This window comes from Schistocerca americana, chromosome 7 (genome assembly GCF_021461395.2).
Source record: "Schistocerca americana isolate TAMUIC-IGC-003095 chromosome 7, iqSchAmer2.1, whole genome shotgun sequence".
NCBI classification, from domain to species: Eukaryota; Metazoa; Arthropoda; class Insecta; order Orthoptera; family Acrididae; genus Schistocerca; species Schistocerca americana.
Window position 1 is genome coordinate 341,425,560 of NC_060125.1, and position 14,157 is coordinate 341,439,716.

Consider the following 14,157-nt stretch of genomic DNA (forward strand, 5'->3'; position numbering starts at 1 on the left):
GGTACAATATTAGTGGGACAAAGCAGATTTAAATAATAATTTTCAATTTGGTTTCAACAGAAAATTATCTATTCTATTTTCTCATTCTTTTATGCGCAAATATGCTGCTAAGATCTGGAACAAGGGATCGGCTGTCAGCAATTTATTGAGCACTTCTTAAATCACAATCAGAAATACTTGCACTCAATCTGGTTTCAGTACAAGACAAAACAGAAGAAAAACTTTCACATACGCATGTGGTATCAAACACAGAAATAATCTTCGCTGCTTCTCTGTGCAGCTTAGGAAATTCTTCCTTCCAGAAATTCTGGTAGTATTCGAGCGGACCTTTGGTACTGTTAAATAAGTCCTTCCGATGATCATCGGTTTGCAAATCGATTAGTTCGAAATATAAATCGGGAGGCGCACTTTCAATTGCTATCGACAAGATTTTACAAACGCTTCAGGTGTTGGCTGCAAGGTAGTAATTTCCTGTAACAAAAAGAGAATCAAATGTTAATAATTGAAAAAAAAACTGGCTCAAAAGGCTCTGACCACTATGGGACTCAACTTCTGAGGTCATTAGTCCCCTAGAACTTAGAACCAGTTAAACCGAACTAACCCAAGAACATCACACACATCCATGCCCGAGGCAGGAATCGAACCTTCGACCGTAGCGGTCGCGCGGTTGCAGACTGTAGCGCCGAAAACCGCTCGGCCACTCCGGCCGGGTAATAATTGAAAGTAAAGTATAAAGTTGCTTTGAAGTACTAAAAGGTGTTACGTTTTAAGAATCAGGTACAATGGGCTATTGTTTTTAATGTAATGTAACACTTGTACATTTAACAAATTCGACTTTATTTTGCTGTTGATGATATACCGGTACATTATCTGGAATAGGTCGTTAAGCTCATTTTCAACGATTTCTCACAGCGTGCCTTCCCGTACAGAAGCTGTCAAACAAAACCATAATACCTTTATGAATAAAGCGCTTTCAAAAGTACGGATGGATTATTAAAGGTAAAAATTATATACCGCTTACCTAACACAAAAGTGTAGCGGACTTTTCTCTGAAAGGTTGTTTTTAAGGAGCTGAAGTTTACTTTGTAAAGCGTTTATTTTTCCGACCATAGCTTTGATGAGACTATTTTCTTTTTGGGGTTTCGGACTTAAATCATTTAGGAGGGCTATAATATCTGATAAAAATCCTAAATCAGCTGTTCATTCAGGGTCATGCGAAAGTGCCTCCGGACATCCTTTGCCCTCCAAAATTGTCCGAAAACTCGGGAAATCTCTTTTCCTTCGCTCAGCCCGCGTACCTCAACATGGTAGGGGATATCTGGATACTTCTCCTCGAATGAACTAAAAAAGTCTTTGAGTTGACTATGAATGAGCCCGTGAGAAAGAATGTAGTTCACGATACGCACCATCACATTCATTGCGTCTTGAAGACCGATAACGTTTGCACAAAGAGTGCAAAACAATGAACGGAAGGTAAAGTAGGCATGCTTTTGCCGTGCGGCAATAAATCCTTTTACTTTGCCACATACTGCTGGCGGCGGTCTGTGGTTAGAGATAACAGCTTTTCCTAAGTGAGTCCTATTCCTTCAGCAGCCATTTCGATCACTTGTAAAATATCCGTCCCCGTAGCGGTGTCCTTCATCTAAATCATATCCAGGAGCACTTCCGTTACATGTAGGTCGCCTTCTACGTCACACAAGCAAATGGCTAACTGAGCGTGTCGCTAATATCCGTGGACTCATCACGTGCCATGGAGTACGCTAGGAGGTTTTCAGTGTTGGCTGCCACCTGTTCGTGCAAATTCCCGGCAATATCGCTGATTCGACAAGATATTGTCATACTGGAAAGTGGTAGTCCGCTGTATGTGGAAGCTAATGTGCGATTCATTGCCTCTGCTATGTCCAACAAAACATTCTGTATTACTGACCCTTCCATAAACGGCTTCCCATCTCTTGCTAAACGTAGAACAACTTTATGACTAGCTCTAAGAGTCCTTTCGCAGCACCCTTCGTCTGCTTCGGCCTAAATTAGAGTAAAAAGATTGTGTTGAGAATAATAAAAGCGAAAACAAAAGCGAATACACATGAGAGGAATGTAAACAAACTTCAGTTCGTTACGCTATGCCTTTAAGCAAAATAAACAAGCTAAAGTACTAGTACAAACCTCATATATGGTTGCAAAATTCTCTTCTGCAAGAGTTGGCAACCTCCTTAAGTCTTTGTCTCTAGCGTCCCCTATACTTTTCTGAATGCAGATTGCTGTAGTGTCTTTTAACAGGCGACTTTCGTACACACGTACCCACTGTGTCTAGGTTAGACACTTGGATTTATCGTCACAATTAACAAAAAATAGTAAAGTTCTCATTCCAGTTTAAACAGACTTTCGGAAATCTTTTTTCGGAGCAGTTTATTCCATTATTCCAGTAACCGTCTTGCGCTTATTTATTTCAGTGTCGAATAAGCCGTCTATCGACGCAGCACACCACGGCGGCTGCACCATGCAAGCCGAGTCGAGGCGAATTAAGCCGAGTTAAACCGATTCACCGTGCAAGCACACCATCTGCACTTCGCTTGGCGCGCGCGCGTTTTTCTGAGTGAGAGCCCTACTCTATTGACTGTAATTTTGGCCCATAAGTGAGTGAAATACTCATACACATTAGCAAACGGTAGCAATTTACCAACTGAAAAATGTGTGACAGACTACGGAAGTATTTCGAAATGCAGAGTAAAATGTTTCCTCATTAACAATTGCTTCTACAACACAAAAATTTCTTTGACAGAAATAAGTAGTCAATTACAAACTCCTAAATGTCAATCTTGTAGCTATTTAAATACATTTTTTCTAGAAGAATACGTAGCTTTTATTCGTCTTCATTGTTCCACATCATAAAATTTATCATGAGTGCAATCCGTGGACCACGTAACTGAACAGGCTGGTCCCAGCGGAGGTTCGAGTCCTCCCTCGGGCACGGCTGTGTGTTTTTGTCCTTAGGATAATATAGGTTAAGTAGTGTGTAAGCTTAGGGACTGATGACCTTAGCAGTTAAGTCCCATAGCATTTCACACACATTTGAACATTTTTTGTGAACGTAACTGAACAAGATAACAATAAAATAAAGACTAATTTCGTCATCAGGGGAACTCAGAAGGTTCAAGAATGAACCGCTTACAAGAGAAGCTCCCAATCGCACCCCTCAGATACAGCCATAAAATAGGCCAGTGAGAAGCCCATCAAAAACTGAACATAGATCAAGCATGAAAACAGGAAGAATGTGTACCGCACTGCAAAAAAAAAGAAGCAAAATAGAAACAGTGAACGATCAAAACTCAAGATGTGCAACATCGAACGTACTGCGAAAACGGCGGCGTCAGGTTGAGTGGCACCTCTCGCCAGGTCGCTGCCACACTTGCCGTCAATAGCCATTTCGTGTATCGCAGAAAGTCGATTCACCAGTGGACACAATGCGAAGCCAATCATCAGCAGGCCTTGCTTTCCCATCGCGGCGCCATTTCAAAGCAGCCGTTCGATTGTGGTGTTAAAGGCAGCCTACATGCGAGGTGTCATCAAAAATACCGGAATTTTTGTTTTTATTAAAGATTATTTCATCAACATTGGCTTTGTCCTCTTCAACGTAATTCCCTTGAGATACAATGCACTTTGACCAGCGTTTTTCCAATCTTGGAAACACTTCTAGAACTCACATTTCGTTAAAGTGTTGAGCTACTTCAGCAGTTCTATTTTTATCTCATCAACGGTGGCATAACGAAGACCTTAGTTCTCTTAAGCCACTGGAATAGAAAGCAGTCGCAGGGAGCCACGTTCGGCAAATACGGTGGCCGCGGCAACATAAAGGTCTTTTTTTTTTTTTTTTTTTTGCCAAATAACCGCGAACAAGCATTGAGGTGTGAGCGGGAGCACTATTGTGATGCATTTTCCATGTGCGGTTTTGCGACAGCTCTGATCGTTCTCATCGGATTGCTCCACGCAAACGGTGCGGAAATTCTAGCTAGTATTCGTTGCTGACCGTGTGACCATAACGCAGGAAATCGTGATGCATTATCCCATTGCAACCGAAGAAAACAATGAGAAGGACATTCACATGTAATCGAACGTCTAAAATTTTTTTCTGTTTGGCTCTTCAGGCCATTTGTACGATTGGACCTTGGTTTCTACGTCATACCCTCATACCCATGTTCTGTCACCTGTTATGAACTCGTTTAGAAGTTCTGGATCATTGTTGACTTCAGTCAGCAACTTCCGAATGATGTTTTCGCAACGTCGTTTTTGTTCAAAATTCAGCAATTTCGGAACAAACTTTGCTGCTACACTTTTCATGCTCAAAATATCCGAAGAAATTGCCTACCATGACTAGAGGATATGCTGACACCAACAACCTCACTGATGGCGATTCCGCGATGTACACGAATGATTTTCTTTACTTCTTCCAACAATTTATGTGCTAGGACGTTCAGGGTGGTCGTCGTCTTCAATCTTTTCTCGATCCTTTTTGAAACGTTTATAAAACTCGGAAACTCTTGCCTTTCTCATAGTAGAATCGCCAAACGCCACAGTCAACATTTCGAATGCGATGCTGCACTTTATTCCAATTTTCAAGTAAAATTTAATGCAAATTCTCGGCCCATCTTTTCCGAAAGCAAAAAGTCGCCTAGCGTTCGAAAACACGCATACCCTTTTCGACTGTCAGGAATAAATTAACTATTCAAAACAGTTGGAAATGCTAACATACATCAGGAACATTAATGCGTACCAACAAGAAAAAAGATTTGAAAATCGGATGTATAAAGCCAGCGAAATTAAAAAAATTCCCATTACTTTTCGATCACACCTCGCATTGGACTTCCGTTCCCTTGTTCTGCCTTGCTCAACTCTAATTGTACGGAATGACACGAAATGTTGTAGTGGGTCCATTATTTGTTATCCGATAGCATGGACAGCTGTGAGGTGATAGGATATGCCTACATCTACATCTACATTTATACTCCGCAAGCCACCCAACGGTGTGTGGCGGAGGGCACTTTACGTGCCACTGTCATTACCTCCCTTTCCTGTTCCAGTCGCGTATGGTTCGCGGGAAGAACGACTGTCTGAAAGCCTCCGTGCGCGCTCTAATCTCTCTAATTTTACATTCGTGATCTCCTCGGGAGGTATAAGTAGGGGGAAGCAATATATTCGATACCTCATCCAGAAACGCACCCTCTCGAAACCTGGCGAGCAAGCTACACCGCGATGCAGAGCGCCTCTCTTGCAGAGTCTGCCACTTGAGTTTATTAAACATCTCCGTAACGCTAGCACGGTTACCAAATAACCCTGTGACGAAACGCGCCGCTCTTCTTTGGATCTTCTCTATCTCCTCCGTCAACCCGATCTGGTGCGAATCCCACACTGATGAGCAATACTCAAGTATAGGTCGAACGAGTGTTTTGTAAGCCACCTCCTTTGTTGATGGACTACATTTTCTAAGGACTCTCCCAATGAATCTCAACCTGGTACCCGCCTTACCAACAATTAATTTTGTATGATCATTCCACTTCAAATCGCTCCGCACGCATACTCCCAGATATTTTACAGAAGTAACTGCTACCAGTGTTTGTTCCGCTGGTGCACTATATGGTGATCCTTCCTTCTGGTGGTCGGGCGTGCTCGACTGGAACCTTGACAATGATTATGCCTGCCCTCATGTTCCCACGCAGTTCAACGTTGGGCCGCTGTTACATCCAAATGCCTCACGAATCTAGATATTGCACGTTTCGACCAGCTGGCCAAATGGAGACCCACAACGTGGCGCCCTACCAGCCGTGGTCACGAAAGATACTAGTGCACTCTGGTGGCCGCTCCGTCACGGAGAATTGTAGCTCTTATCACTTACTAACTCGCATATGGTGTCGACGTTAGAGAAGTTGCATCGATGTCCGACCATGTCATCTGGGTGTTTTTCTTTTTGCATTAGGCACTGTAGTTCCCCTGAGCAAATTCAACGTAAGCCGTCTGCTGTAGCCGAGCCGTTCTAGGCGCTTCAGTCCGGAACCGCGCTGCTGCTACGGTCACAGGTTCGAATCCTGCCTCGGGCGTGGATGTGTGTGATGTCCTCAGGTTAGTTAAGTTTAAGTAGTTCTAAGTTGGAAGGGGTTTCTTTCAATAAAATGAAGATTAGGGACCCTAGGCGGGTCAGCCAAACGTCGGGGAGGGGGGTGGGGGGTTAACAAGAATGCTTTTACTTGTTCACTTTGCCTACTGGATCGGGCCGTTGGCTCTGGCTGAAGGAATGTTATGGCCGTTGGCTCTGGCTGAAGGAATGTTATGAGACCCAACCTGTTAATTAAAACTGCCCCTTCACTAATTTTGATTAATATTTAATAACTAACTGATCACTACTAAACGCCGGCCGGAGTGGCCGTGCGGTTCTAGGCGCTACAGTCTGGAACCGCGAGACCGTTACGGTCGCAGGTTCGAATCCTGCCTCGGGCATGGATGTGTGTGGTGTCCTTAGGTTAGTTAGGTTTAAGTAGTTCTAAGTTCTAGGGGACTGATGACCTCAGAAGTTGAGTCCCATAGTGCTCAGAGCCATTTGAACCATTTTGAACCATCACTACTAAACAAACAAGGATAGCATTGAACACATTTATTGAACAACAATCTTCCTATGATTACGAATCTTCAAAAAAAAAAAAAAAAAAAAAAAAAAATGGTTCAAATGGCTCTGAGCGCTATGGGACTCAACATCTTAGGTCATAAGTCCCCTAGAACTTAGAACTACTTAAACCTAACTAACCTAAGGACATCACACACACCCATGCCCGAGGGAAGATTCGAACCTGCGACCGTAGCAGTCCGGCGGTTCCGGACTGCAGCGCCAGAACCGCTAGACCACCGCGGCCGGCGTACGAATCTTCCTAACATCAAACTGAACAATGACGTACATTTATAAGTGATAAAATTAAGCTAGTAATGGCAATGGCCATTAAATTTCAAAACTAACTCTTAAGGTCGGATAACGCATCTGTACTTGTTGTTTTCAACTCTCTCCCCTTGTCAGACGGCATAAAATACGTCAGACAAACCTACTGCAATTAACAAATTCTCAATAAGAGCGTGGCTGGAAAACTGAGCTCTGGTAATCACAGGCGTGCGTAATATCGGATTAAATACCGAAACTGAGCATCACGTTACCGAATGCAGCATCATGGACAGGTCAGCAAGCTGCCGATGGCGTCTGCGTCGTCGAGGAGCCTCAATTGCAACAAAATGAATTTATTTTCGCGAACAGGCTTCCTGTTCGTAAACTCCTATTCAAAAGCTAATTCTGCTTTCTTTCCAATCGTCTCGCACTCGTTACGATGGGACTCACCAGCCCAAAGGCGGAATCCAGTAACGTCTTTAATAAAGTGTGGCTCAAGGAAATTGCTCTGCTCCTGTCTGCTTCCTGTGAGACAGTTTTCCCAACCGTAATTAGCGGAATCAGCCTGTCTCTAACAGTAAAACATGACAGTAGCCCTAACTGAATACTAGTTTCAGTTGCAGCTGGCAGACTTATTCAAATTTCTGCACAGCACACTGAAAAGAATTTACTCTCCTACAGGAGAGCCGAAAGCACGACGTCCGCTCGCTACAGAGCTAAAACGCTTCTCCTCGATAACAGCTCAAGAAGCTTCCCTCTGCAAAAAATCAGCAACCCCACGCTATTTTTCGAGCTGGCCAATCCCGTGGCTCTAGACCAGCACAGTTCGCTCCTACTATTATTTCCTGCCTTCTTCCAGCCAATCAAAACATTCCGCGCCTTACTGCACCTAGAATGTTCTGGAACATACTGAAACTCCGTTCAAAACTGAACCCCCCAATCGTGTCTCTCTGTTCGCCCTCGCGCTCGAAAAGGTCATTGCACTAGCTTAACCGCGTTTCTTAGAAAGCCCCAGAAAACGAAGGCTCCCTTAGGCACCAGCTCATCTCGACATAGTGGCGTCGGCGTAACGCCCAGCGCCAACGAGGCGCCGTCCCTCGAAGGCCTGCCTGTGTTGTCCGGGCAATGGGTGCCTACCTGCTCCGGCGGAGCGTCTCCCCCAGTGGGACGCTTTCGCGTACCGACTCGTAATGGTCGGTTGTAAACTTCCACACCCCTCGGCACTGCCATTGAGCAGTGCCGCTCGTCCGCTCCAGCCAAACTCCGTCGAAATATCACCTGAACCCCGACTTCATGCAACATGCGAATTTCTTAAAGTTAATACGCGTCTTATGCCGCCTAATAATCCCTATATTAATTTCAATAGGCTGATTGCCTGACAAATAACATAATAACCGATATCTAACTCGTCTTTGCAGCAATTATTATATTACAGTAAGGTGCAAAATACTGCTACCTTACAAAGTCTAGGGGACTGATGACCTCAGTCCATAGTGCTTAGAGCCATTTGAACCATTTTTTGAAATTCAACGTAACTCTCTCCAGATGATTTGTTTAAGACAGTTGTTATTAATCATTAAATTATTTTTCACAAGACAGGAGTTGACAGTGCCCCATTTGAAGAATCTATTATTTCTGAGACTCCTGTATATGTGCCAACTAACCCCACGTACCACATGTGTTTTTTTTTAGCAAGTGTATGTCATGGAGCGTATTTTATGAAGGCTTCCAGACCACGTGTCTCTGGAGGAAGGCGCCCTGCTGGAGCCGCTGTCGGTGGGAGTGCACGCTTGTCGCAGGGCTGGAATAACACTCGGCTCCACGGTCCTCATCCTGGGAGCGGGGCCCATTGGACTCGTCACTCTCATAGCAGCCAAGGCAATGGGAGCGGCGAAGGTACTCATAACAGGTAAGAACGAGGTAGACTTGTCAAGGTGCCGGCAGCTGCTGGTTTTCCAACTGGTTGATTAGAGTAGAGAAACTATCGATCTTACAACGATTATAGGTGTGCCCGCTGGCGAAAATGACCGTCTCGTCGGTCCCACAATCAGAAAAGTGCTAACGAAACTATGTTCACCTATGTGAAAACTGTAACAGCGACAAAGAAAGAAGTATATTTAAATTCAAAAATGTGGATAAAAGTGTTCAGGAGGCTCCACGCTGTGCTATGAATCCTTTTCCTTGGTCCGTGTACACACACTAGTCAGTGCAACCAGTCTTGAAAACGGGCAGACAGGTAAGGTAGTACCACGCTAGTCTAATATAACACACTGGTGAAGTCTTTCAAAACTTTTCACTCGGAGAAAACCACGTGAGTGATCACTGACTACCATCTCCCAAAATACGCCCTACAACACTACCTCCGCACAGAGTCCGCAAAACGAGCGTCGTGTACAAACGAGGGCTGCCGCGAACTAAAAAACCGCTCCAAGTAAATCATTTTAACATGCTGTTAAGATTCCCTAGCCACAGGAGGTGTAAATCCCCAGGCTGGCTGAGATATATGGTTTGGGAGAGAGGGATGGAGCACGCGTACTTGTGCAGAGATACACAGACAAGTTTGACATTGACTTTTCTTCCGCCGAAGAATACTCAGTGCTCCTGCTGATCCGGACATCGGCGGAGCGGCGTTTGCGCATATGTCAGCACAAAAGCCAGCACCAGAATCTGCTGCTATGGCACCGGCCGCTCCGTCCCCGCGATGTAACTGATATTTAACCAAGTTGCAAAAAATGTTCAAATGTGTGTGAATTCCTAAGGAACCAAACTACAGAGATCATCGGTCCCTAGACTTACACACTACTTAAACTAACTTATGATAAGAACAACACACACACCCATGTCCGAAGGAGGACTCAAACTTCCGGCGGGAGGGGCCGCGCAATCTATGACAAGGCGCCTCAAACCGCGCGGCCAACCAAGTTGCATCGTCTAGTTGTCTAGTTGTTCGGATGACTGTTTTAGATTCAAAAGAAAGGAAATATTTGCCTCCTGGTCTTTGTTCTTCTAAGATAATTATACCACCGATCATATTGCATCATATGCTGATGGAAATGAAATGAGCGTTTGGCGTCGTTGGCCGGGAGGCCCTTTGCGGGGCAGGTCTGGTCGCCTTGGTGCAGCTCTTATTACATTCGACGCCACATTGGGCGACCTGCGCGCCGGATGGGGATGAAATGATGATGAAGAAAGCACAACACCCCGTCCCTGAGCAAAGAAAATCCCCGACCCAGCCGGAAACAGATTCGGGAGGACGACGGTTCAATCCTGCGTCCGGCGATCCTGATTTAGGTTTTCCGTGATTTCCCTAAATCGCTCCAGGCAAATGCCGGGATGGTTCCTTTGAAAGGGCACGACCGACTTCCTTCCCCGTTCTTCCCTGACCCGATTAGACCGATGACCTCGCAGTCTGGTCTCCTCCTCCACAACAACCTCAACAACCCCGCGCCCACAGGACGGCAATCCGTCACGCTGACCACTCAGCTATCGGGGCGGACATCATATGGTCATAAAGAAAAGAGTTTGAAAAACTAGTTCTTCTGTGCCATGTCGAGGAGCTACATTTAGTGTTGATTCCTCTTAAACGTGACATCAATCATAAATATACTGAACGATCAAAAATTTTATGTTTGAGGACGTTGCTGTAGTGTATATGCAACGTAGCGCGACTCCTCTGCAGGTATATAAGCGCCAAAAGGTAGGCAAGGAATTAGTGTGGCATTCATGTCTTTCCGACCTGTGTACAGTAAACGCGGAAACGTCAACTATGGCTACGTTATTGTCAAATGCATCCAATCAGGACCATCTTGCTGTTGCTCTTTTCTTGGATGCCAAAGGACCAACGTCGATAGATATCCATTGGAGAATGAAGAATGTTTATGGTGCAGCATGTCTGTCATAAACCACTGTCGTGGAATGATGCGCCAAGTTTGGTGCTGGTCGTGATTCGACACAGAACGCCAGTCGATACCATATCGCAAAGCAAAAGTTAGGCCAACTCAAGTGGGAGATACTCCAGCACCCGCTTCGTAATCCTTATCTCTCCCCATGCCACTTTACGCCTTCGGTCCGTTGTAAAAGGTATAAACGGCTTTAAGGGGTGAAAATTTTTGTCAAACGAGGATGTGCAGCAGGCAGTTACGGACTTTTTCACGCAGCAGAATACGGTGGCGGATTTTTTTTTTATTTATTTATTCTTTGAATCGTTAGTCTTCCAGTGGTTTGATTCGGCCACTTCACGAATTCCTCTCCTGTGCCAACCTTTCCATCTCAGAGTAGCACTTAAGTCTTAACAGATGTACTATCATCCTGTCCCTTCTTCTTGTCAGTTTTTTCCATATATTCCTTTCCTTTCCATATCAGTCCACCTAATTTTCATATTTCTCATATCCTTTTCTTTTCTTCTTTTCCTGTTTTCCCACAGTCCATGTTTCATTGCCATACAATGCTGTGCTCCAAGCGTACATTCTCATAAATTTCTTCTCAAATTAAGACTTATGTTAGATATTAGTAGACTTCTCCCGTCCAGAAATGCCCATTTTTCCAGTGCTAGTCTGCTTTTTATGTCCTTCTTGCTCCGCTCGTCATGGGTTATTTTACTGCCTAGGTAGCAGGATTCCGTAACTTCCTCTACTTTGTGATCACCAATCCACTCTTCTCATTTCTGCTACGTATGATACTTTCGTCTTTCTTCGATTTACTCTTAACCAATATTCTGTACTCAGATTGCTCATTCCATTCGGCACTTACTTTCACTGAGGATAGCAATGTCATTAGCGAATCTTATTATTGATATTGTTTCATCTTGAATGTTAATCAACCTTTATTTTATTTTGGTCACTGCTTCTTCGACATGTATGTTGGACAGTAGAACGATTATATCCCACTCTTACATCCTTTTTAATTCTAGCACTTCGTTCTTGGTATGCTATCCTTATGTCTCCCTCTTCTCAATGTTGTTATACACACTCTACATTACCGGTCTTCCACTACAGCTTATTCCTACTTTTCTCAGAATTTTGAACATCTTGCACCATTTTACACTGTCGACCGCTTTTCCAAGTCGACAAATCCCATGGACAAGTCTTGACTTTTCTTCAGTCTCACTTTCATTACCCACCGCAATGTCAGAACTGCCTCTCTGCTGCCTTTGCGTTTCCTAAAGCCGAACTGATTGCCATCTAACACATTCTCAGTTTTCTTTTCCATTCTTCTGTATACTATTCTTGCCAGCAACTTGGATGCATGAACTGTTAAGCTGAGTGTGTGGTGATTTTCGCATTTGTCACCTCTTGCAATCTTGGCAACTGTATGGATGATATATTTTTCCGATAGTCCGATTACGAGGGTTGGAACTTAAATAATGGCAACTATTTATTCATAACCGATACAAAAGAGTTACATATTTACACCTTTTACTGTCCTTCAAAGTAGTTACCTGCGTTATGTAGAACCAGTTGCCAGTCATGTGGAAGGCGTACTATACAATTAACAGAGCCTGTTCTGTTGATTGTGCGAATGGAGCGGTCTACTGCCTGTCGAATCTCTGAAACAGTTCTGAATCGAATGCCACCGTCAGTGCACAGTATTGCTGTTCGTTTTCGGAACATCACCTGCGACCAGCTTTGCGAAAGAAGCGGCTACACTTTTTGCGCAACCCACCCATCATTTTGCACGACAATGCGCGGGCGCACACAGCGCAAGCTGTGGCTGCTCTGTTCGGTCGATGGGACTGGGAAGTACTGTACCATCCACCATACTCCCCGGACTTAAGTCCTTGTGACTTTGATTTGATTCCGAAGATGAAGGAACCACTTCATGGCATTCTCCTGAGAATTGTTCCAGAGATTGGACAGGCAAGTAGACCGCTCCGTTCGCACCATCAACAGAACAGGCTCTGCTAACGATATACTACGCCTTCTACATCTCTAGCAACGGGTTCTACACAACGGTGGTGACTACTTTGAAGGTAAGTAACAGGTGCAAACATGTAACTCTTTTGTATCGGTTGTGAATAAATAGTTGCCACTATTTAAGTTCCAACCCTCGTATTTGTCGCCAGTCTTATACATTCTACACATAAAAGGGAATAATCGTCTTCTTGCCACTTCCTCCAATGGTCTTAGAAATTTTGGTGGATGATTATCTATCCTTTCTGCCTTATTTGATTTTAAGTCTTCCAAAGCTCTTCTAAATTCTGATTCTAATAGTGGATCCCCTATCTCTTCCCTATCGAGTGTTGTTTCTTCTTCTGTTACATCAGGTAAGTCCTCTCCATTACAGAGACCCTCATTTCTGAATCTCCATGGATATTTATGTGCTTCCTTCTTGAAGAATTTCTTCTGTTACCCATGATTTCTTCGCATTTAACCTTCCTTGTACCTACGGTTCCTCTCCAACTTCGGTAACGTGCCCTTTTTAGTGATGTCCATTCCTCTACAAGTGAACTGCCTACTGAGCTATTCATTATCGGAGTACCTATAGTCTCAGAGAACATCAAGCGTACCTCATCATTCCTTAGTATTTCCGAATCCCACTTCTTTGCGTATTGATTCTTCCTGACTAGTCTCTTAAACTTCAATCTCCTCTTCATCACTAATAAATTGTGATCTGACTTTATATCTGCCCCTTACAATCTAATATTTGATTTCGGAATCTCTGCCTGACCGTGATGGCCGGCCGCTGGTGGCCGAGCGGTTCTAGGCGCTTCAGTCTGGAACCGCGCGACCGCTACGGTCGCAGGTTCGAATCCTGCCTCGGGCATGGATGTTTGTGATGTCCTTAGGTTAGTTAGGTTTAAGTAGTTCTAAGTTCTAGGGGACTGATGACCTGAGATGTTAAGTCCCATAGTACTCAGAGTCATTTGAACCATTTTTTTGACCATGATGTAATCTAATTGAAATCTTCCAGTATCTCCTGGCCTTTTCCAAGTATATCTTATCCTCTTGTGATTGTTGAATAAAGCATTCACTATTATATTCTACATTTAGTTCAGAACTTAGTTAGTCTTTGTCCTCTCTCGTTCCTACTACTCTTCCCACACTCTCCTCCTACTCTACTCCTTCCCCTACATCGTTCCAGTCCCTCATGACTGTTAGATTTTCCTCTCCCTTTACTTACTGAATTACCCGTTCAGTGTCCTAATGTACTTCCTCTGTCTCTTCATCTTATGCTTGCGGCGTCGACATGTATAACTGAACTAGTGTTCTCGAAGTTGGTTTGCTGTTGATTCTAATGAGAAC

The 14,157-nt window shown here is 44.1% G+C and overlaps 1 protein-coding gene across 1 annotated transcript in view; it reads left to right on the forward strand.

Annotated features, from left to right (window-relative positions):
• LOC124622109 (sorbitol dehydrogenase-like) overlaps window positions 1-14,157 on the forward strand; it is a 120,195-nt gene that overhangs the window by 87,096 nt on the left and 18,942 nt on the right. Inside the window, exon 5 of the mRNA XM_047147717.1 lies at window positions 8,641-8,825. Coding sequence (XP_047003673.1) covers window positions 8,641-8,825 — 185 coding nt within the window. The remainder of the gene's footprint in view (window positions 1-8,640; window positions 8,826-14,157) is intronic.